General features: G+C 48.5%; 1 protein-coding gene across 1 annotated transcript in view; it reads left to right on the top strand.

Annotated features, from left to right (window-relative positions):
* LOC146869358 (E3 ubiquitin-protein ligase TRIM39-like) overlaps positions 1–20,453 on the top strand; it is a 90,400-nt gene extending 69,947 nt beyond the window's left edge. The window contains exon 7 of the mRNA XM_085651680.1: positions 18,185–20,453. Coding sequence (XP_085507806.1) covers positions 18,185–18,729 — 545 coding nt within the window. The 3' untranslated portion in view covers positions 18,730–20,453. The remainder of the gene's footprint in view (positions 1–18,184) is intronic.
* The last annotated feature ends 4,675 nt before the right edge of the window (positions 20,454–25,128 follow it).

Below are 25,128 nucleotides of genomic sequence, written 5' to 3'. Positions count from 1 at the left end.
GACATAAACAACAGACCCGTAGTTCCTACATTTGATATACACAGATCACGCCTAATTGACACAGGTACAAACTACAGATTCATAGACATAAACAAATTATCTGTAGTTTTATTATTGTTGCATCCCTGGTTCAATCCGTTTTGCTGCAAATGTGTTCATTCTGTACCTACAATACGTGTCGGTGATTACAAACAAACATAGCATTTAAAAACATCTCAAAGAATATGCGTCTTTTCAAAAATTCAACATATAAAATCAAAATATCCAATTTACTCGCAAATGCTTTTTTATGCCATTTGTGTTGCTAAGATCGCCAACTCAATGAGTGCCATTATTGGTAATGTCCCGCTCAAGTGGGCATTCACATTTCAATAGTACAGTATACATGATATTTAAGGGTAACTGCTGTGCAATTTTTTTTCTTTAAAGTGCTCGTGTTGTTATGTGAAAGTGAAATAAAGTGAATTAAAATTTTACTAATTAAAAACTTAGCAATTGCATTTGCTATTTTACTGAATGCTGAAGGGAAAGAGGAATTCCCGCCAACTATCAATGCTTCTCATAGATGGGTATGGAAGTCTTCTCCTATGTTTAGCCCGTTTGGACTTTTAGAATTAAACTAGATTATATATTTAGACACCAATCTTCTCTGGGTTTTTTCTCGATTTCCACCCCTCTCTTTTACCGTATCGATCACATAATATATAAGGCCTTTGACATCCTAATTGTGCTTCTCGCCAAAATGACGCTCTACGGGGTAAGTTTTGTCCACATTTTTAATAGCACAAATATGTTGTAGCACACGTTTGTGCATTTCTAATGTTGTGCTACCCACATAATTTAATTTGCAGGGACATTGTAAAACATAAACTGCATGATCAGTTTTGCAGGTATATCTTCCTTTGAATTTCTTTGGTCTAAGATTAAGGTCTGTTGTGTAAGCCTCCACATTTTTACCAAATTGGCAGGCCTTACACTTCAAACATTTCAAGAATCCTTGCTTTCTTTTCAAGCATGTAGGCCCAATAGGTATTTTCACCTCTTTAAGTGTATTACTCACTAGACTGTCTCATGCTGGGTGCTCTTCTAAAAGTTATTGATGGATTGCCAGGAGCCAATCTTCCCAGAATTTGATCATTTCATATCAGAAACCAATATTTATTTATGATCCCTCTTATACTGCCTTGTTGTAGACTATATCCCGTTATTAATCTAAAATGGGATTGTTGTTCTTTCTGCTGATTTTCTTTTTTCTTGAAAAGGACTTGCTCTCTGCCCTGTTTGTCCACCTTTATTAGTTCAGTATTTACCTATTCATCTGGGTAGCCTCTTTTGCGGAATCTGGTCTTTAAAGTTTGAATTTCCTTTTGTGCTTCAACCCTTTTGCTGCAATTCCTCTTCACCCATAAGCCCCCGCCCATATGGGATACTCCTCACTAGACTAGTTGGGTGAAAGCTAGATGCGTGTAAAAGGGTATTACCCGCAGTGGGTTTTCTATACAATTTGGTTTCTAATCGATTATTGGATACATATACAGTCAGATCCAAAAAATTGACACTTTGCATTCTCAGAGTCCTAGTTACGTGCAGGTTCAAACTATTTATCTCAATCTGTTTTAGCTTCTTCCTTGGTACCTCTCCAAACAACAAACAAATCGATATATCTATACCAATGAACTAAATTATTTCACTATACTGCAATTGGATCAGCTGCTCCTCCCACCTGCCCATATGCAGATTCGCATAGCTGGTGGCGAAGCAGGTGCCCATCGCAGTTCCGCACTTCTGATGAAACAATTCATTGTTAGAAAGGAAAAAATTGTTGTTAAGGCAAGTTTCTATCAATCTGACCAACATCAGAGCATGGTGCCATAGTTTCAATGATCGGGCACCCAAGAAATGTTTAACTGCATCAAGACCATCAGTATGTGAAATACTAGTATAAAGTGTGGAAACGTCTATTGTCATCAATAGCAAATTATACTCCCATGGTATTTCAAATTTTCTCTTTAGGAACTCCCCCGTATCTTGTGTGTATGATGGTAATGACTTGACAAAGGGGGCTAAAAATGTATCCACATATTTATCGGTATGTTCAAAGGCACTGCCTATGGCTGATATTATTGGTCGCCCAAGATGAATTTTGAATCGCACAAGCGTCGTCCTCCTTTCTCAAAGGAATATTATAAATATTTGGGCTTTGCCGCAAAGATCCCTTGGCGACGCGCCCTTCGTTCTGGTGAACAGCGTGCAAGTGCAGAAACTATTTGGAGAATATATATATATATATATATATATATATATATATATATATATATATATATATTACCTACTGGCGGTCGCCAGTAGGTAGTTATAGTTAGGACCACGTTTCCATAGGAAAACCTCAACATTCTATTTTGAATAACTTTGGCGCCGGTCGACGAATCCTCGCGAATTTCTCAAAATAGGTGGGGCGCTACGCTCCGCTCCTACCCTGAAAGTCTCGGGGGGATCCGTCAAGCGGGGGCTGAGATAAAAGGGGGGTCCCAAAACGCGTTTTTCCCATGCATTTTTCCATAGGACCTTTAGAACGAGCTACAGCCCGAACGGCTGAACAGAATTACTCAAAATTTGGCAGAGAGGTAGTCCCTAGGTCAAGGAAGTGCCTTTTGTAGGTTTGGTGTAAATCTGTTCAGTAGATTCTGAGAAAATAGCCTTTAAATCAATATATATATCTGAGCCCGCTTACGGTACGCTTACCGTACGCTTACGGTAAGCGTACGGTGGCGTGCGCGAGCGCGATTCTGATTGGCTCTTAGATCTTAGTAAACATTCGAATCGGCCGAAATCAGGAAGCGGCGGCCGCCATTTTGTGTATTTCACTCTGAAAAAAAAGAGTGAAAACAAGGAAAGGGGGCAATGAGGAGAGTTACAGACCCCCTAACATTTGTAAGGGGGTCAAAGAAGGACAGAAAAGTACAAAAAAAACATTTATTGATTTTTAAAAAAATCACGGGGTACGCGTACGGTAAGCTTACGGTAAGCGTACGGTAAAAAAATAAAAATAAAAAAAACACTATCCACACTTACCATACCCCCTGTGCTTTTGGTGTCCGCAGGCCACCAAATGTACAGGGATTATTAATAGTCAAAAAAAACTAAATTTTGGCAACATGAAATTATAAAATAGAAATAAACAAAACACTATCCACATTGACCCCACCCCCTGTGTTTTTGGTGGCCGAAGGCCATCAAATGTACAGGGCTTATTAAAGTTCATAAAAACCGTGCACGGAACGAACTGCGTTAAGTGGGCGCGCACGCCTCGAATGGCGTAAAGTAACTTAGCATTTAAAAAACCGTACAAATTCACTGAAAAAACCATAGGTTTCACACACGTTATAGTTAGGAATTAGCATTTAAAAAACCTTGCAAATTCACTGAAAAAACCATAGGTTTCACACATGTTATAGTTAGCGGAAATTTTACTGATAAAAAACCAGTGAAATTCCCCCGTTATAGTTAGTGCTGGCAACTATAACTCACGCGACCGCAATCTTCTGCTGATGACATATGTGTCTTTATGAAAAAAAAATATTTGTAATATATGTATAGCTAAAAATGTATGGAAGAAGACATGGGCAAATAAGTGTCTAAATATAGTATTAGCATCAGCAGAGGATTGCGGTCGCGTGAGTTATAGTTGCCAGCACTAACTATAACGGGGGAATATATATATATTCTAGTATAATTGACGTAAGTCAAATTCAAAATACTTGTGATGCCTTTCATCTTTTATCATACACATTGCCTCTTATTAGATCTCAGTGAAATGTGTGCAGAGACCCTATGTTCGAGGCATATGGGCTGCAGATTACACTCTATGCATAGATCGCCATCTGGTGTTGGGCCCGGATGTTTGCACTTGTTTTTGTCTTGGAAAGTCTTTGGAAGTCATGAGATAGGTGACTCCTCCTTTGGATCATAGTGTGCATGGGCATCGGCTCCATCCTCAGACAGTTTTTTTCCACCATCGGGCTCGGATGGGTTTGTCCCGCTCCAGTTCGGAACCGTTACCGATGCCACTTTCCACGCACAATCCTTCACCCTTTCGACGGTATTGTCTCGATCGCGAACCCTAATCGTCGCGCATCTCCTCAACTCGAAGTCCTCGATTCCGATAGTCGACGAAGGCCTTCAGGCCTACTTGGGCCTTGGCATCTGGCTCATGGAAAGGACGCTGTTCAAGAAGTGTCGTCAATATGGGTCGAAGTTTCCCCACACTGATCTGCATGAGGTGTGTAACCTCTGCCCTTCACCGGAGCACAAGGCCAGAGACTGTCCAGCTTGTGCCTCTTTCCGCTCCAAGAAAACCATTCGGGATCGGCGAGCTCGAAGAACCATGGCACGCTCGTCGACATCTATTCCCGCCGACATTTTTCAAGAGGGCGTCGATGTACCAGAGAAGGAGCGGGTCGAAGAAGGCCTCGTCAGCACCTCCGAAGCTGATGACTCCGACGTTGAGGACATCACTCCGGCGCGGTGGGTTTTAAGTAAACACGGCGACCCTGACCCCCTCCCTACACCATCGAAGAAGGCTTCGGTCACACCTTCACCTTGGGGCCCAGGTGCACACCAAGAGTCTGCTTCCCATGCCCTGCCCTCGGGCCCGGTAAAGAAGCCTACTAAGCCTTCAGGCGACTCTGGCTCAAGTCAGCCTGCCGTCGGTACCGAAACAGAGTCACCGGCACCGAAAAAGAAACCGCCCTCCTCCCCCGTGCCGACCGCTGCTTCCACATCCAAGCACTCGGCACCGAAATCCTCGACCGACTCTTCGACCGCAAAAACATTCGGAGCCGAGCAAAAAGCCGCTCCCAAAAACTTCGGACTCACACTCTTCGCAGCCGAAATAAGCCTCGGAGCCGAAAAAACAACCCGTTCCACAGGCCACAGAGACTGTAAAACCGCATGGTTCCAAGCCAAAAGAGCACAGAAACGCTTCGGAGTCAGCGACGAAGAAGCCTCCGGAACAGAAACGGTCGGCTCCGATAGACCAGCCTCCACCAGAAGACCTGTTCACACCAGACCCTGCACAAAAGACTCTCATAAAGGATCCTAAAACTGGTCAACTGACTCTTAGTTCTAGAAAAAGACCACTAGATGTGCCTACACCGGCTCCACCAACTAAACAGAGGGACATTGCCACATCTCCTCTCAGAGTCCCTTCTCCACCTCCTCCTCCTCCTCCACCACCTCCCCACCACACTGTTCTCCCACACAATCTCCTACACCAGTACACGATGATGACACCTCTGATGACACAGGTGAGGGTGCGGATGATGTGCCATTAGGGGATCCTAGTCCACCTTCTTCCCCTGACCCCTGGTATGATTATAATACGCCAGATGTCTAATGTTCCACAGGATGACATCTACCTCTCTATGCCTTCCCCTCCAGAGGACACCATGGGATTTAATCAGCCCATCCACAGAGCTGCCCAGTACCACAGGGTTGACTTACATACAGACCCTGTGGAGGAGGACTTCCTAATGGACACTTTGGACACTACACAAAGTTCCACTTCTATTCTACCTATGCTTAAAGGGGTTAAAGCCAACTCTCAGACATCAGGTGATGCTGCACCACTCGACAAAGAGTCTAAACTCTTGGACGCCTCTGGCAAAAGAACGGCATCACAAGCGGCTAACATTTGGCGCATCGCCAACACTCAAGCTCTGTTAGCCAGGTACGATAGGGCACACTATGATGAGCTAGAGTCCCTTCTGCAGCACTTCCTAGATAAATTAAAAACCAGGGCCAATGACCTCATACAGGACGTTAAACTTATCACCAACACCTCCATCCGTGCACTCTCGACGTGGCAGATACCGCCTCCAGAGCAGTAAACACAAGTATACTTCTACATAGGCATGCTTGGCTACGTATTTCAGGGTTTAAACCAGAGGTACAAAGTTCCTTTTTATACCAGCCATTTGATCAGGAACACCTCTTTGGCCCTAATGTAGACTCATCTCTTGAAAAGATGAAAAACGATATGGACACAGCTAAATCAATGGGAGCCTTGCGCAAGCTCCCAGACGTTCCTTTCGTCGCTCATCTTACAAAGGCACCCCCAGAGGCTACTCCTCAGACAACCCCTCCACCTCTTACAAGGCTCCCACCCAGACCACATTCACCAGAGGTTACCAGAGAGGAGGCTACAGAGGCAACAATAACAAGGGTAGAGGCAAGACTAACAACACCCGTTCTGCCTCCACCCCTACCCATTGACTTCCTTCCACTTCCCCCGGACCATTCCACTCCTGTCGGGGGAAGACTACAACAGTTCCTTCCTGTCTGGATCAATATCACCACAGACAGGTGGGTGTGACAAATAGTTCAATCAGGTTATTGTCTGGAACTTACTTCATCCCCTCCAAACATACCACCCAAACAGCGCCCAATGTCCTCAGAACATTTATCACTACTAAAACAGGAGGTGATCTCCCTCCTACAAAAAAGTGCATAGAACCAGTTCCACTGCACCAACAAACCACAGGAGCTTACTCCCTGTATTTTCTCATACCAAAGAAGGATGGCTCTCTGAGACTCATTCTAGACCTCAGACCCCTAAACCTTTACATACACTCAGACCATTTCCACATGGTCACACTCCAGCAGGTCCTTACTCTTCTTTCACAAGGCGACTTCCTTGCCACTCTAGATCTCAAGAACGCCTATTTCCATATTCCCATTCACACCTCTCACGTTTGTAGTGGACGGGCAACACTATCAGTTCAAAGTACTCCCCTTCGGAGTCACAACAGCACCACGGGTATTCACCAAGTGCCTAGCGGTTGTTGCAGCCCATTTAAGAAGACTACACATTCACGTCTTCCCATATCTAGATGACTGGCTCATAAAAGCCAGCTCATACAGTCAGTGTGTACATCACACTCACACCACTATCCAACTACTCCACGACTTGGGGTTCACAGTAAACCGAGCAAAGTCTAATCTACAACTGTCCCACATACAACAATACCTCGGTGCCACAACAGACACCACAAAAGCGCTAGCTTATCCCAATCCAGCCAGGATAGCAAGCATGCAAGCTCTCCTAAACAAATTTCAACCTCAACACTCTCTTCCAGCTCGAGTGTTCATGCAGCTCAAAGGAATGATGGCATCTTGCATATTTATTGTGTCTCACGCAAGACTCCAGATGCGTCCTCTCCAAGAGTGCTTAGCACGCCAATGGAACCAAGCTCAAGGTCAGCTAACAGATCTGGTGTTGGTAAACGGTTGCACTCATCGCTCTCTGCAGTGGTGGAACACCAAGAACCTTTCCAAAGGGCGACCGTTCCTAGAGCCAGTTCCGCAGATTGTCATGACAGCGGACGCATCGCTCTCCGGCTGGGGAGCTCACCTATTACATCACACCATGCAGGGCAGCTGGACTCCTCAACAAAAATTACTCCACATCAACCACCTGGAGTTACTAGCCATATTCCTAGCCTTAAAGGCATTCCAGAAACAAATATCAGGCAAAGCTGTCTTAGTCTGCACGGACAACATGACAGCAATGTACTACATACAGAAACGAGGCGAGACACATTCTCTACAGCTCTCCCAACTAGCACAAAGCATATGGAGATGGGCCATACCTCAGAGTATTTTCCTCCTTGCCCAACATCTCCCAGGAGTCAAAAACAACATAACCGATCTGTTAAGTCGTCAAACGCAAAACATTCACGAGTGGGAACTTCATCCGCAAGTTCTTCAACCGTTCTTTCAAATGTGGGGGCAACTACAAATAGACTTCTTCGCCACGCACGAAAACGCCACATGCCCAAGCTTCGCCGCCATATATCCACACCCATTGTCCAAAGGCAATGCGATATGGATGAATTGTTCAGGCAGATTTGCGTATACCTTTCCGCCTCTCCCACTCATTCCACTGGTGGTGCGCAAACTACAGCAACACTCACTGACTCTCATTCTAGTTGCTCCAACTTGGGCCAGACAACCGTGGTACACCACATTACTGGAACTGTCCGTAGTTCCGCACTGAAAATTACACCTTTCACCACACCTCTTAACCCAGAACCGTCCAGAGATCAGACACCCGGACCCAGCTCAGCTCAAGCTTGCGATCTGGCTCCTGAGGTCTTAGAATTCGGTTACCTTAACCTTCCCCCTGACTGTATGAACATCATTAAAGAAGCTAGACGTCCCACCACTAAAGCCTGCTATGCAGCAAGTGGAAAAGATTTGTCGTATACTGTCACAACAACCACCATCAATCCTTTAGATGTGTCTGTTCAACACATCAAAGGTTTTCTACTACATCTTCAACGGTGTAATCTAACATACACATCTATTAGATTACACCTCGCTGCCATAGCAGCCTACTTACAAAATAGACAAAATAGACAACACCTATCACTTTTCAGGGTACCTGCCATCAAAGCTTTTATGGAAGGCCTCAAAAGGATAACTCTCCCCAGGGTACCACCCTCACCTGTGTGGAATTTAAACATAGTTCTCACAAGACTAATGGGTCCTCCCTTTGAACCTCTACATAAATGTGAGCTTCAGTTTCTAACATGAAAGCAAAGAACAGTTGCAGCTGAGCCTTTGACGGATAAAGACGTCCAGTTCGCGGACTCCTCTACGTGGCGATTGTCGTGACAGCACCACTTTTCTTTTCAAATCGAAATTACCGTCCTACAGAATTTGAGCAGAATTCACTACCAAAGTTGATGTCGGCCTCCTGCATAAGAGAGACGAGGAATCTATTTCCAATTAATTAAATCGTTTTCCCAGGTCCCCAACCTATTCCTTGTCCTGATGAAGACCCCCTTTGATGCATACTAATTGGCACAACCATATTGGGTCGAAACGTCGACGTTACCTGTCCTATGCTTCCGTGCAAATCCACATATAGAACAAGGAAATCACAGCCTATAGCCTATAGTGGCTTATGTACTTCAAGCTGGATCTGATTGTTTATTATTTCTATGTATTGTCTATTGTATATATCTGTTATATGTGATTTTTTGTTCAAGTAACCACTGTTTCACCAATTGTTCCATTTTGTATGTGTATTCTGGTTGGTTCACCCTGTAAACACTTCGGTGTTTTCCATACAATAATTAATACTATTCCATCCAGCAACACGAATTCATTTCTGTTTCTTTGGGTCTGTGTGTGTCCCGTATAGCTCTAAAGTGTATTCAGTATATGTCCAAGCAAGTTTGCTTACTTCCCGACAGAACCATTGTTCTTTGCTTTCACTATTACGCCCAGGTTCTGAGGGTTACTGGGTTGCCCCATTATCTTTAATGGTTATCCAGTGCAGGTCTTTACCTGCGAGGGTCTGAGCACATTTATTGTGATTTCTCCATATCAAGATTTAATGGTCAGTTTCTAACATGGCAGGTTGCTTTCCTAGTGGCCATCACTTCTCTTAGGAGAGTTTGTGAGCTGCAAGCACTAACTATTCTGGAACCTTTCTTACAAATCCATCATAACAAGGTTGTTCTACGAACTAATCCTAAATTCCTCCCTAAAGTTATTTCTCACATCCACCTCAATCAATCTGTAGAGCTGCCTGTATTCTTCTCGCAACCACAAACTGTCGCAGAAAGAGCTCTTCATACTCTGGATGTTAAAAGAGCACTGCTTTATTACATCGAGAGAACACAACCTTTTCGTAAGACCAAACAACTTTTTGTGTCTTTCTCACCACCACACAAAGGCAACCCCGTATCAAAGTCTGGGATAGCAAGATGGATTGTTAAATGCATACAAATTTGCTATCACAAAGCAAAACGTACTTTATCTGTTCCTCCTAAAGCCCACTCTACACAAGATAGGGGCTTCAATGGCATTTTTAGGAAACATTCCCTTAGATGACATCAGGGCCGGACTGGCCATAGTGGGCACCGGGCAATCCCCCGGTGCGCCGCACGGGTGGGGACTGGTTTTGGGCCCCTGGGGGCCGTTTTTGTTACAGGGACGTTTTTGCAGCTTAGCTGCAAAATCGGCCCTGTAATAAAATCGTCGAAAACCGGCCCTGGCAAAGAGCTCGGCGGCAGCCCCAAGCCCCGGGTAGGCCGGCTGAGCTTTTTGCCAGGGCCGGTTTTGGTTCCCAGTCCGGCCCTGGATGACATCGGCAGAGCAGCTACATGGTCTACACCGCACACATTCACAAAACACTAATGTGTAGATGTGTAAACAAAACAACTAGCTACTGTGGGCCAGGCTGTACTCAAAACACTATTTGAAACTACTGCAACAGGTACTGGTGGTCACCGCTAAGGAGGGGTACTGCTATACAATCTATGCATTGTGTGTAATCTGCAGCTCATAGGCCTCAAACGAAAAATGCTACTTACCAGTATGCATCTGTTCTTGGCATGTAGAGCTGCAGATCTACACATACCCACCCACCTCCCCCGCTACCTTTATCTGTTCCAGTAATATCTTATTTAGATACAGCCTACATGGGCATCTTTCTGTTTCTTACAAAACTACATCATTTCCCTATTGGTGAAAAAACAATCTGAGGATGGAGCCGATGCCCATGCGCACTGTGATCCAAAGGAGGAGTCACCTATCTCGTGACTTCCAAAGACTTTCCAAGACAAAAACAAGTGCAAACATCCGGGCCCAACACCAGATGGCGATCTATGCATAGTGTGTGGATCTGCAGCTCTACATGCCAAGAACAGATGCATACTGGTAAGTAGCATTTTCCTTCTGCAGCATTACAATTTGTATTCAGTGAGTTTAGAGATAAAAGCGATTGTATGACACATTTGTCCCACACAGATTACAAAGTAAAGCTGCAACACAGCACACAAACATCTGCATTACATCTGCACAGACTGGAGGTAATGTGGAGTTAGAAATGTGTGAAATTGTGTACTGTGCGAGTGTATGTCAAGCCTTGTTTTTGTTGATGTCTGTTAGTGGCTTTTACCTCCTGATTTAGCACTGGGCAGTAATATGGGACCTGTGAGATTCTTACCGTTTCTATTTATCCTACGTTATGTTTTTTCTATTTTTTGGTGTTTCCTTCCATTTGAGACATTGCACAGCATGTGCATTAACCCACTGAACTAGGTCTAGTCTTTACCAAGCTCACACTAGTAAAACACATTTTGTTGGTCAGACCACAGGACCTGTTCATGTCAGACCCCAGGATCTCCAGCCGTGGCTTTAAGCCAATCACAGCCACTAAAAGTGATCAGGAACTTGCTTCTCCTGAGTCACACCTGAGTTTCAGCCCAGTGGGTGGTTTGGGTGCCTTAGTTGCACGTAAGTGTCATTTCTAAGGAGACTGATGACATTGATATCTCTCATTACTCTACCGCACCACATTTAGTAATATATCTGCGTCGGGAGATGCTCTCTAAATGCTCCACTGGATCCTGCACCCAGGAAGCTCTCTGTCCTATGGTGTACTGGCGCCATTTTCTAAGCTCCCTTTGTAGGCGCCGGTTGGGTTTTTCACAGACCCTCTGCCTCTATTGGGGTGACGTCTGTGGCTGGCCCCTCCACATTGAAAATTGTACCAGCACCTCTGCCACTGCTTAATTTGTAAAACATGAAGTGCCAGGGTCCTTCTCGGAAGGCCACTGCAGCATGCACCACCCATACCCTGCCAGTGCTGCCACCTAACCATCACACTCCTACAAGTGTGACAATTCAGACTACTTCAGCCCCACACAGCTACAATAATGGCTTGAGAGGCTGGTATTATTCATGTATATTGGCTTAATAAACACGGTTGTTGTGCTCATCTCAAAATTAAAAAAAGACAGTGCCACCATGTGTTGGACTGTCGCTAGAGCTCACCATTAGTTGTCGGTGCCGAGCACGGGAAACCACCGGCACAAATTAGGCACTGCGCTGCAACCTTGGCTCTCTGTCAGCCTCTCTATGAAGAAAACCCCCAATCACTGCACAGCCACACTCTCCACAACCCTCACACCCCCGTTCTGTAGACTGACACCCACACTCTGCAGAGCCCTCACACCCCCCTTCTGTAGACAGACACCCACACTCTGCACAGCCACACTCTCCACAGCCCTCACACCCCGTTCTGTAGACAGACACCCACACTGCACAGCCACACTCTCCACAGCCCTCACCCCTCGTTCTGTAGACAGACACCCACACTCTGCACAGCCACACTCTCCACAGCCATCACACTCCCGTTCTGTAGACAGACACCCACACTGCACAGCCACACTCTCCACAGCCCTCACCCCTCGTTCTGTAGACAGACACCCACACTCTGCAGAGCCACACTCTCCACAGCCCTCACACCCCCGTTCTGTAGACAGACACCCACAGTCTGCACAGCCACACTCTCCACAGCCCTCACACCCCCGTTCTGTAGACAGACACCCACACTGCACAGCCACTCTCCACAGCCCTCACATCCCTGTTCTGTAGACAGACACCCACACACTGCACAGCCACTCTCCACAGCCCTCACATCCCTGTTCTGTAGACAGACACCCACACTCTGCACAGCCACACTCTCCACAGCCCTCACCCCTCGTTCTGTAGACAGACACCCACACACTGCACAGCCACACTCTCCACAGCCCTCACCCCTCGTTCTGTAGACAGACACCCACACTGCACAGCCACACTCTCCACAGCCCTCACCCCTCGTTCTGTAGACAGACACCCACACACTGCACAGCCACACTCTCCACAGCCATCACATCCCCGTTCTGTAGACAGACACCCACACTCTGCACAGCCACACTCTCCACAGCCCTCACCCCTCGTTCTGTAGACAGACCCCCACACACTGCACAGCCACACTCTCCACAGCCCTCACACCCCCGTTCTGTAGACAGACAGCCACACTCTCCACAGCCCTCACACCCCCGTTCTGTAGACAGACACCCACACTGCACAGCCACACTCTCCACAGCCCTCACCCCTCGTTCTGTAGACAGACACCCACACTCTGCACAGCCACACTCTCCACAGCCATCACACTCCCGTTCTGTAGACAGACACCCACACTCTGCACAGCCACACTCTCCACAGCCATCACACTCCCGTTCTGTAGACAGACATCCACACTCTGCACAGCCCTCACCCCCCCGTTCTGTAGACAGACACCCACACTCTGCACAGCCGCACTCTCCACAGCACTCACCCCCGTTCTGTGGACAGACACCCACACACTGCACAGCCACACTCTCCACAGCCCTCACCCCCCGTTTTGTAGACAGACACCCACACTCTACACAGCCACACTCTCCACAGCCATCACACTCCCGTTCTGTAGACAGACACCCACACTCTGTGCAGCCATTACACTGCACAATGTTCGACACTGGACAGGCCGCCACCTAGTCGAGAGCTCCACTCAATGCACATGTACTCACCGTACTGTCTCCTCACTTTCTGCACAGCCCTCCACAGCCTTACTCTGTTGCCAATATCGAGTCGTGAATCATGTGACATTTACGCTTTTTCATGTCCTGTTACTCCATATACTCAGTCTCGCACTTCAACCAGACACCGCTTTCTGCTCAGCTGGGCCCCGTTTGCACCATCTTCTAGCCCTGGGCAGTGCTGTGTGCTTTGTGTGTCATCCTCCCGCCACTGCACATCCCCAGTACTAATGCTGTCCTTAGTCCTACACAGGCAGCCTCCACCCACACACACCTCCACTCTCTGTGCTGCTCTGCCAGCTGCACAGCCCTCCACTCTCTGCACAGCCCTCCCCTCTCTGCACAGCCCTCCACTCTCTGCACAGCCCTCCACTCTCTGCACAGCCCTCCACTCTCTGCACAGCCGTCCACACTCTGCACAGCCCTCCACTCTCTGCACAGCCCTCCACTCTCTGCACAGCCCACCACACTCACAACAACCCACCGCTCTGTACACAACTTCACTCTGCACAGCCCCCCACACAACCTTCCACTCTGCACAGCCCTCCACACTCAGCACAACCTTCCACTCTCTGCACAGCCCACCGCACTCACAACAACCCACCGCTCTGTACACAACTTCACTCTGCACAGCCCTCCACACTCTGCACAACCCTCCACACTCTGCACAACCCTCCACACACTGCACAGCCTTCCAGTCTGCACAGACCTCCACACTCTGCACAGCCCTCCACACACTGCACAACCTTCCACTCTGCACAGCCCACCGCACTCACAACCACCCACCGCACTCACAACCACCCACCGCTCTCACAACCACCCACCGCTCTGTACACAACTTCACTCTGCACAGCCCTCCACACTCTTCACAACCTTCCACTCTCTGCACAGCCCATCACACTCACAACTCACCGCTCGGTACACAACTTCACTCTTCACCTCCGTCACTCTCTGTAAAACCCACACTCTGCCCAGTCCTCAAAGCTCTGCACATTTCCTTCAGAGCACAAACCTCCTCGCTCTGCACATCCTTCCACACTATACAGTCTTGTCTTCTTTAAGTTTTGTGTTTTGCTTGACAGCCTCCGCATTTCTAGATAATTCAGTAATTCTGCTCATGTGTAAGACCTCTGTTTAAGCTGATGTAATTGTGTAATTTGTTGCTGTTCTTCTTAACCCATGTAATGTTCTTTAGTAAACTGCTTGAATGCAGTAGCATCTGATCATATGTGAACTACTCAGGTACAAATTTGGGGCTTTTTCATGCTAGATATCATTGTAATTAAATAAATAAACAGCCCTCAAACCTCTGCACACTTCCACAGATCACACATCACCACACTCTGCACTGCCCTCCACACTCTGCACAGCCCTCCACACTCTGCACAGCCCTCCACACTCTGCACAGCCCTCCACACTCTGCACAGCCCTCCACACTCTGCACAGCCCTCTACACTCTGCACAGCCCTCTACACTCTGCACAGCCCTCCACTCTCTGCACTGCCCTCCACACTCTGCACTGCCCTCCACACTCTGCACTGCCCTCCACACTCTGCACTGCCCTCCACACTCTGCACTGCCCTCTACACTGTGCACAGCCCTCTACATTGTGCACAGCCCTCCACACTCTGCACAGCCCTCCACACTCTGCACAGCCCTCCACACTCTGCACAGCCCTCCACACTCTGCACAGCCCTCCACACTCTGCACAGCCCTCCACACGCAGCAGTGTCCTCCACAATCTGCACAGCCCTCTACACTCTGCACAGCCCTCTACACTCTGCACAGCCCTCTACACTCTGCACAGCCCTCTACACTCTGCACAGCCCTCTACACTCTGCACTGCCCTCTACACTCTGCACTGCCCTCCACTCTCTGCACAGCCCTCTACACTCTGCACAGCCCTCTACACAGCCCTCTACACTCTGCACAGCCCTCTACACTCTGCACAGCCGCCCACACTCTGTACTACCTTCCACACTGCACAGCCCTCAACACAGCTCTCCACACTCTGCACAGCCCTCCACACTCTGCACAGCCCTCCACACTCAGCACTGCCCTCCACAATCTGCACTGCCCTCCACACTCATCCCTGCACACTCAGCACTGCCATCCACACAGCCCTCCACACTCTGCACAGCCCTCCACACTCTGCACAGCCCTCCACACTCTGCACAACCTTCCACACTCTGCACAGCCCTCCACACTCTGCACAGCCCTCCACACTCTGCACAGCCCTCCACACTCGGCACTGCCCTCCACACTCGGCACTGCCCTCCACACTCTGCACAGCCCTCCACACTCGGCACAGCCCTCCACACTCGGCACTGCCCTCCACACTCGGCACTGCCCTCCACACTCGGCACTGCCCTCCACACTCGGCACTGCCCTCCACACTCGGCACTGCCCTCCACACTCTGCACAGCCTCTGGAAACGAGGGGATTATGGGTAGAATGTTGGAATAGTGGTGTGAAGACGACGAGAGGTCGGGACGCTGAGGGGTCCCCATTCTTCTTGAACTCTTTATAAATAATTTTTATATAACCATATAATTAGTGGCATACACTTACATTAATTTAAATTAGTTACTTATGCTGATTATATTGAGAACCTGTTTACTTACATTTTGTATACAGTTATTCTTGTGGTATGTAACGTTTTCCAGCAATGCTAGAGCCTAGAACCGGCAGTCTAGAACCAGGCACTGGGTGCTTCAGAGCCCGGCAGTCTAGAACCAGGCACTGGGTGCTTCAGAGCCTGGCAGTCTAGAACCAGGCACTGGGTGCTTCAGAGCCCGGCAGTCTAGAACCAGGCACTGGGTGCTTCAGAGATCGGCAGTCTAGAACCAGCCCGGCAGTCTAGAACCAGGCACTGGCTGCTTCAGAGTCCGGCAGTCTAGAACCAGGCACTGGCTGCTTCAGAGTCCGGCAGTCTAGAACCAGGCATTGGGTGCTTCAGAGCCCGGCAGTCTAGAACCAGGCACTGGTTGCTTCAGAGCCCGGCAGTCTAGAACCAGGCACTGGTTACTTCAGAGCCCGGCAGTCTAGAACCAGCCTGGCAGCCTAAAACCAGGCACTGGCTGCTTCAGAGCCCGGCAGTCTAGAACCAGGCACTGGTTACTTCAGAGCCCGGCAGTCTAGAACCAGCCCGGCAGTCTAAAACCAGGCACTGGCTGCTTCAGAGCCCGGCAGTCTAGAACCAGGCACTGGCTGCTTCAGAGCCCGGCAGTCTAGAACCAGGCACTGGCTGCTTCAGAGCCCGGCAGTCTAGAACCAGGCACTGGCTGCTTCAGAGCCCGGCAGTCTAGAACCAGGCACTGGCTGCTTCAGAGCCCGGCAGTCTAGAACCAGGCACTGGGTGCTTCAGAGCCCGGCAGTCTAGAACCAGGCACTGGCTGCTTCAGAGCCCGGCAGTCTAGAACCAGGCACTGGGTGCTTCAGAGCCCGGCAGTCTAGAACCAGGCACTGGGTGCTTCAGAGCCCGGCAGTCTAGAACCAGGCACTGGGTGCTTCAGAGCCCGGCAGTCTAGAACCAGGCACTGGGTGCTTCAGAGCCCGGCAGTCTAGAACCAGGCACTGGGTGCTTCAGAGCCCGGCAGTCTAGAACCAGGCACTGGGTGCTTCAGAGCCTGGCAGTCTAGAACCAGGCACTGGCTGCTTCAGAGCCCGGCAGTCTAGAACCAGGCACTGGCTGCTTCAGAGCCCGGCAGTGCAGAGCCGCAGACTCTGCCCTTCGGACTCTCTCCAGAGCCGGCTTGTTGTGTCTTTTCTGTTTTCAGTATTAGAGCTGTTTATTTCTGGTAAAGAGGCCAGCCAGATAGTGCAAGGCCTGTCTGATTTATTGGTGGAGTGCTTAATTTGAGCGTGTGGTTTCCGGTGCTCGGCAGCGGCACATCGGCGCTTGTGACGGTTTGCACATGCGGTCTGGCTAATTTCGAGATGACCACCACAGCAACTAATAATTCATTCAATATACATTAAAAATGACTATCAGCTGCCGCCCTAGCACTCTTCGACCTGAAATAATCCGGTTTGTCACACTTGTAGGCGTGTGATGGTTGTAGTAGTGTTTGATGGTTGTAGTGATGCTTGTAGGCGTGTGATGGTTGTAGTGGTGTTTGTAGGCGTGTGATGGTTGTAATGGTGTTTGTAGGCGTGTGATGGTTGTAGGCGTGTGATGGTTGTAGTGGTGTTTGTAGGCGTGTGATGGTTGTAGTGATGCTTGTAGGCGTGTGATGGTTGTAGTGGTGTTTGTAGGCGTGTGATGGTTGTAATGGTGTTTGTAGGCGTGTGATGGTTGTAGGCGTGTGATGGTTGTAGTGGTGTTTGTAGGCGTGTGATGGTTGTAGTGGTGTTTGTAGGCGTGTGATGGTTGTAGTGGTGTTTGTCGGCGTGTGATGGTTGTAGTGGTGTTTGTAGGCGTGTGATGGTTGTAGTGGTGTTTGTAGGCGTGTGATGGTTGTAGGTGTGTTTGTAGGCGTGTGATGGTTGTAGTGGTGTTTGTAGGCGTGTGATGGTTGTAGGTGTGTTTGTAGGCATGTGATGGGTGTAGTGGTGTTTGTAGGCGTGTGATGGGTGTAGTTGTGTTGTTCCCATCACTGACGGCGCTGCCAGGGGCAGTGTGTGGCGCCAGCTGCAGTGGCCCCTGATGACAATCCTGGCTCTTAGCACTGGTTGTGAGTACCTGCCAGTGGGTCCTCCGTGGTTGGGTGAGTTGTTGTTACTACTATGAGTGGTTGATGACCTCTGACCTCTGTCTCTTGCAGTTGCGGTGACCCTGGATCCGGACACCGTTCATCGGTGCCTCGTCCTGTCCGAGGACGGAAGGAGCGTGAGACACGGAGACGAAGACCAGGGTCGGCCCCAAACGGACCAGAGATTCGATCCTGTCATCAATGTCCTGGGGAGAGAGAGGCTGAGCTCCGGGAGGCATTACTGGGAGGTGGAGGTGGAGGGCAAGACGGACTGGGACCTGGGGGTGTGTGACGAGGCTGTGAGCAGGAAGGGGAAGATCATATTTACACCTGAGAATGGATACTGGACAGTGTGGCTCAGAGATGGTAAATACAGAGCTCTCGCCTCCCCTCGCACCCTCCTGGCCCCCCATGTGCCCCCCAGGGCTGTGGGTCTCTTCCTGGACTATGAGGCGGCCAGGCTCTCGGTGTACAATGTGACTGACCGGTCTCTGCTCTTCACCTTCTCTGGGGCCTCCTTTCCCCCCACCCTGCGGCCCTTGTTCAGTCCAGGTCTCAATGATGGAGGGAGGAATGCGGGGGCGCTGCGGGTCCTGCCGGGGACAGGGCCGGAGTGAGAGGGGGGGAGACCCCCACAGATGAGGGGAGATCACTGGGGGAGGGGGTACAGTCCTCTCTTGAGGGGGTCGGGGTCTACTTCATGACAGGTCTCAAGGATGGAGGGAGTAATGCGGGGGCGCTGCGGATCCTGCCGGGGACAGGGCGGGAGTGAGGGAGTGTCTGCAGCGCAGGTGAGAGAGCGCTGTAACCAGGGGAAGGAGCGCTGTGTAATGGAACTGGTGCTCAGTCGTGTTCGCGCCATATAGATCTGCAAACAAAAACTCAGTGTATGTGCCCTGCAGGGAGCAGCTGAGGAAGAGACAACAAACCTGCTCCTACAGAGACTGACTTCTGTCGCCCGAGGGTCTCCTTCCCTCATAAACACTGAGGGAAGGAGTGAGTCAGTCCCTAGATAACACAAAACGATTGGCGCTGTGACGTAATGTTACTTATTTAGGAAGGAGGGGTGAAGAGCGAGCAAACGTGCATGTCTGAAACAAGAACACAGCTGCAAAAAGCCTTGTCTAACATTGCTGGGAAGTCTTGGGTTTTATTCAGATCTTAAATTGCATTATGGGACATGTAGTTTCCTTTTACAGGCTCAAAGAAAAGAGCACACAAAGTGATATTGGGTAATAAATCAGCAGCTATGGAAAAACAAGCATAGGCAAAGCCAATAGTTCTTACATTGATTCATTTATTTATTATAGGAGTTTTTTACAGCGCTGGCCAGACCTGAAGGCATCGGAGCGCTTTACAACATTTGTCACGTTAGAGTGATACAGTCTGGCAAAAGTATATATGCTGGCTCAGGGCATTTTGACAGTCTTGGTGCAATGTAGATCCTTAATACATGGACGTGTGGTAGTTTTCCCGTTGTTTGCCTGTGGACTTTAACTCGGCCTCCTGCGGTGAGGCCGGATAAAGTCAGTCATGGAGGCGTAGGAGGTAGAAGACTTAATGTCCCACTAATAGTGCCCTACGGTGTGCTTTGGCTTGCGGACGGTAGCTATCGGTACGGGAGAGAACGATTGAGGAAGAGGTCTTTGAGCTGTCTTTTGAATCTTACAAAGGAGGGGGTAGTCCTAATATGGACAGGAATGGAGTTCCGGATTTTTGGTACATTTCCAGCGAAGGACCGGGCTGCGTTTTTTTGTTTGCGTGATTTCAGAGGGATGAGGAGTAGAGTGTTGGTGCTCCTGAGGTTCCTTGTCCGGACGGCTTTTTTGAGTTTGGAGGCCAGCTCGTCTGGTTTCCCTGTGTGCAGGGCATTGTGCGTGAGGCAGGCAGTTCTGAAGCTGGCACGCATTTCAACCGGGAGCCATTTTAGTTCTCGGAGTGCGGGGGAGATGTGATCATATTTCTTAATTCCGGTGACCATTCTGGCTGCTGCGTTGAGGGTTGTTCTGAGGGGGCTAGGTGGGATTTTGCGGTGCCGGTGAGGACTGGGTTACCGTAGTCGAGTCTAGACACCACCAGTGATTGAGTCGCTTGCTTGAGGTCCTTGGGTGGGATGAAGGGTTTTATTTTGTACTTAGTTTCAAGTTGAGGAAGACGCTCTTTGCGGTGTTCTTGATGTGCTTTGCCATGTAAAGTTTTGATAAACTCATGCGTTTTAATCTTTTGTTACTTTTTTTATTGCCAGCATATGCCACAAAAATAAGAAACAAAAAAAACATGCAGCTGCCTAACCATGACGCCCGAATTATAGCAATAAAAGTTTCATTTTCAAATGAACAACCACAGTAGAACCGTGTGAATGCTTCATATGAGGCCGTAGTGAGCGGCTGAAGTGGGCCGACCGATTCCACTGTGTTGTATGCTGCAGCAGCAGCAAGATATGAATGAGAGAAAAATAGACCAATCGATGAAGCTTTTCACCATCTATATGTATTCTTTACTTGTATGTTGCTTGATTACAAGAGGCTGCAAGACCGGTACAGCCATCTCTGTGCAAGACTTAAAATCATGTACGAAGGACAGTCAAGAGGGGACTACAGAAACAATAGAGAACAAGCATTGAGAAAGCCAATAGGTACAATGCGGGCTGCCAGCCTTTTGGCTTTGTGAATGTTTGTTTTGTCATGTTTATTGCAGAAACGTTAGTGTTGGGGTTGCTGCTGTTTCCTGATCATTAATTAAAACACTGGCTAAAAGTAAAAATATTTCTCAGTCTCAAAGTGCAGGCAATGCCATAGTAGTGACCGGCTCTGACGGCAGCTACTGTGTGGGACCGATATAGATACAGATGTGAGGCGGCTATCGAAACAGTTAAGTACAATGGAGAAGGTGCTGCAAGCATAGTACAGAGCTGCATTAAGGCAAAGTAGCTGTTGTTGAGAAGCCATTCCAAGCACAAGGGATAACTTATTGAGACAACCGTTAAAAGAACTTCTGCAGACCCAGTAGCAGGAGCGCTCTTACCAGGTATGTCGGATCAAAAGAGACAAATAGAAAACGATAATGGTCTGATAGACACCAAACCTTCCGGGCTTCAAGCACACCCTCTTCTCGTGTAGTAATGTGAATTATTATTGATAGCCAAATATTCTCATGTGATTAGGAATTCCACAAATGTCACTGAGATGTTTCAAACAACCTTGCGTGTAATCTAAGACGTTGTCTTCACATAAAGGCTAGCTCAGCGACTCAGCGACTTTAATGGTATTAGGGATGGTGTGAAGCTCCTGGACCTGTTTATCCTGATCACAGATTGGTCGATTCAGTTACTGATTTCAAGCCAATCGATGGGACAGAATTGGGAGGGATTCAGGCCGCAGCCGGCTCTTCAGTCCAATGTCGTGTCATGAAATGGAAGGTGGATTTGTAGAGCGCTGCTTATCACCTGTGAGGGTATCCAGGCGTCAAGACGCATCGTAGACAGCATTGTCTGTAGGCCTAAGGACTAGTCGATTAAATTAACAAATGCATAGTGTGCTTGCTCCAAGAATATGTACTCCTGACATATGAATTTGACCTGTAATATGTAAGTGTAAATTGAAAAACAAAAACCTCTTGAAAATCACAGAATTTAGAAAGAAAACTAAAAGTGAAGTTCATGGACAGCCAGGATTTTTGAGCATTGGATACAGTATTTTTCTCTCAATCCAAAAAATTATTCCATTTCTAACTAAACGTTCAGAGTGAAGAAATGTCTTTTTTATTTCCTTGCTGAAGATCAAGGCACAAGACTGCATTCCAAAGCAGCAGCAGCCATTACCAGTTGTGACGGACGGTCTATGTTTATCCTGTTTTCTTTATTTTATTATTTAAATTGGTCTTTTGAAAAAAAAAAGAAACCTCAGAAACTATTTCTATCTTCGGGTGGGTCAGCATGCAAGAAAGACCGAAGAGTGAGAGTAAAAGGCCACTTTATTGGGACAGGTGTGCAGTGATCTCAAAAAAATCACAAAAATAATATGAATCCCACATCACTAATATATATTCATCCTCATCAAGACCTTTATTCAGATAATTATTTATCCATAAAAGCAATTTAAAAACTTAGCATATAAAACTTCACATAAATACATTTGTTTGTGCTCGATATTACACTGTACATAAATATATAAGCGAAAATCCTAAAATACCTATAAAATCCATTATATAAAAGTCCATTTCTTAAGAACAGTTGTACCAACGTATCCTCGGGTTCAAGGTACTGTAAACTCTAATCTTCAAATTCCAAATCATCCGGTTCTGTTAATTGTTGTCTTCTGGCAAGAACACGTGTAATATATGTTGAGACAGTGTAACAGATGAATTCATTCTCAAGGAGGCATGTCCTGGCGCCGATGGAGTGAGCAGCACAGCTTGAGAGCTCCGATTGGCTGGCTGCCATCCAGCTCCATCCTGAGGGATCCCGACTGACATTCTGCCCCGGAGAGCAATCCCCAAGCTGCCAGACACAGAGGATTCACAGAGACGACGAAGCACCGGAACGAGGGACGGAAGAAAGCGAGGTTTAGACTCGACGCGCTGCATCCGCGAGACCCCCAAGATGGCGGCGCCCTGAGTAAAGAGCAAAGAGCCGAGGGTCGAGCGGCTCATAGACCTGCTGGCCGGAACGGAGGCAGCTACGAGCAGAGTCCCACACGCTGATGGCGACCCCCCCACAGCGGTACAACAGCGACCGCTTGGAAATGCTGGAGGAGAGGGGTAAGATGGTGAGGAACCCCCCGACGCTCAAATGGCGGCCCGGAGCGGGACGAAGAGATGCCCATATTCCAGGCTGCACTCCTAAGACGCCGAGAGGGGAGACAGCCCTGTGTTAGGCGAGCAGCATGCCAGGTGACAGCCGACACCCAGGCTGCAAGTGGAGCCCCCATAGGACAAAAACGATCCACCTGGGAGGGCAGACCAGAGGTGGGCTCACAACGCAGCGGAGAGGCGGGCCTAAGCCTCCCCCTCCCCCCCTCGAGGTACGACGGAGCTACTAAAGAGAGTTGCACAGAGGAACTGCAACAGGGGAGCAGGCACATCCACGGAGAAATGATAGGCATCCCAGCGGCCACGTTCCTGAACTGAGGTAGGCCTGTCCTGCACAGACCGGATAGCGTGAGCGACGGCAGGCGAGGCCCAGGCTGGCCCAGAACCCATGGACCCAGACAGAGGACTGACCATAATCAAGATATCTGACCTGAGCACTGCGGGACCTGAGAAGTGGGAAACACAGCAAGAAGAGGAGCCCCAATGCAGAGGGACGGAGCCCCAATGCAGAGGGACAGAGCAGCGGTGAGTCCAGCGGAGAAGTAACAGATGAAGAGGGTGCCGCTGACGGGGCAGACTGTGAGTGCGACCCCCTGTACAGAATGAGACTCTGGAAGGGGCCCCAACCACCGGAATTAGAGCATGAGATCCCCCCCCCCCCCACTGGTGCCGCCATAAAGGTGAGGCCGAAAGGGGCATAGATTGGAGAAGCGAGACCGGTGCAAGAGAGAAGCGAGGCGCTGTGCTGACGCAACCCCAGGAGATGAGACAGCCTGGTTGGGGTGGAGAAAGAGCATTAGCGGAGCAGGCCTGAGATGATGCAGCCCACAAGATAGGAGACCGCGCCAAAGAGAAGGGATACCTCTGAGATACTTGACGATACACCCCCAAAACCGGAGCAGTCGGGTGGCGCCGTAGGACTCTGCTGCACGCAGAGTAAAACGCTGGCAGTCCGCTGGACTCACAGTCTGCCCCGTCAGCGGCACCCTCTTCTCCGCTGGACTCACCGCTGCTCTGTCCCTCTGCATTGGGGCTCCGTCCCTCTGCATTGGGGCTCCTCTTCTTGCTGTGTTTCCCACTTCTCAGGTCCCGCAGTGCTCAGGTCAGATATCTTGATTATGGTCAGTCCTCTGTCTGGGTCCATGGGTACCTGGGATTCCAGTCTAGGACAAACACGCGTGTGCCAATGTGTTTCATTATTAGTATGTCTGTATCTCTTAAATGCACACGGAATTCAAAAAAGATTTCACAATGAAACCATTGATATATACCATAGCGACTCTTAAATAGGGGGCTCGTGATTTCAAACGTATCATAAAAGTCCATTTGTGTCTTGAAATGAATGTACAATTACTTACAAAGGGTTTGTGCAGTCACAGGCCAGGGATGTGGAATTCCTATAGCCCGACGCCCAGGACATATTGTTTGGGGTCAAGGGCATCAATAAGGGAGACATGTCAAGTGGCATCACTAGAGGGGTGACAGGGTTGCTTCTCACGGTGATCTTTGGCATTTTTCCAGTGGTGATAAACTCGATCTAGGTCAACTTTCCTGTTCAGGAGGTAGGCCTTTGTCCTCATCAGCATATCCAAATGCTTCTGCTCTAGTCTATTCCTCAATTTACTCTTTATAGTATTCATGAGGCTGAATCCTCGTTCACAATCTGCACTAGATGCTTGAAACGTTGCGCAGACATCAACAAGCTGAGAGACCACACTATACTGAGCAGCATTGCGTACAGTGAAATTCACCATGTCTTGAAAGGTGGTAAATAACCCACCCTTTACATGTTCTGCCACCACATATTTATAGTCTCTGTTTTGTCGAAAAACATCTTCTGGTGTTTTACAGTCAACCAGGACCAAGACATTTTTTTACTTTTCAACAAGTCTTTGTATATTCTCAGTCCCAAAATCAAAATGTGATTGTGCGGCCGTTGTCTGGATTTCAAAACTTGCCCATTCTTTTAGCTCATCTTCAGGGAACCTTTTTTGCATGTGCTCCCAAAGAAGGGAAACAAAAGACAAAATAGGCCCACTGTCAAACTCTTGCCTTTCCTTGTACAACACCATCAGATCTCTTACATTGCTGCTCCAAAAGACAGTGTCCCCCAAATACTGTTGCTTAACTTGGCCAATCTTTGCTCTTGCATACTGTACAGCTTCAACAGTAGTCAAATAACTTTTTTGGAACAGTTTGCACAAAGA

This window comes from Triturus cristatus, chromosome 1_1, assembly GCF_964204655.1.
Source record: "Triturus cristatus chromosome 1_1, aTriCri1.1, whole genome shotgun sequence".
NCBI lineage: Eukaryota > Metazoa > Chordata > Amphibia > Caudata > Salamandridae > Triturus > Triturus cristatus.
This window is presented reverse-complemented; position numbering and strand designations above follow the sequence as displayed.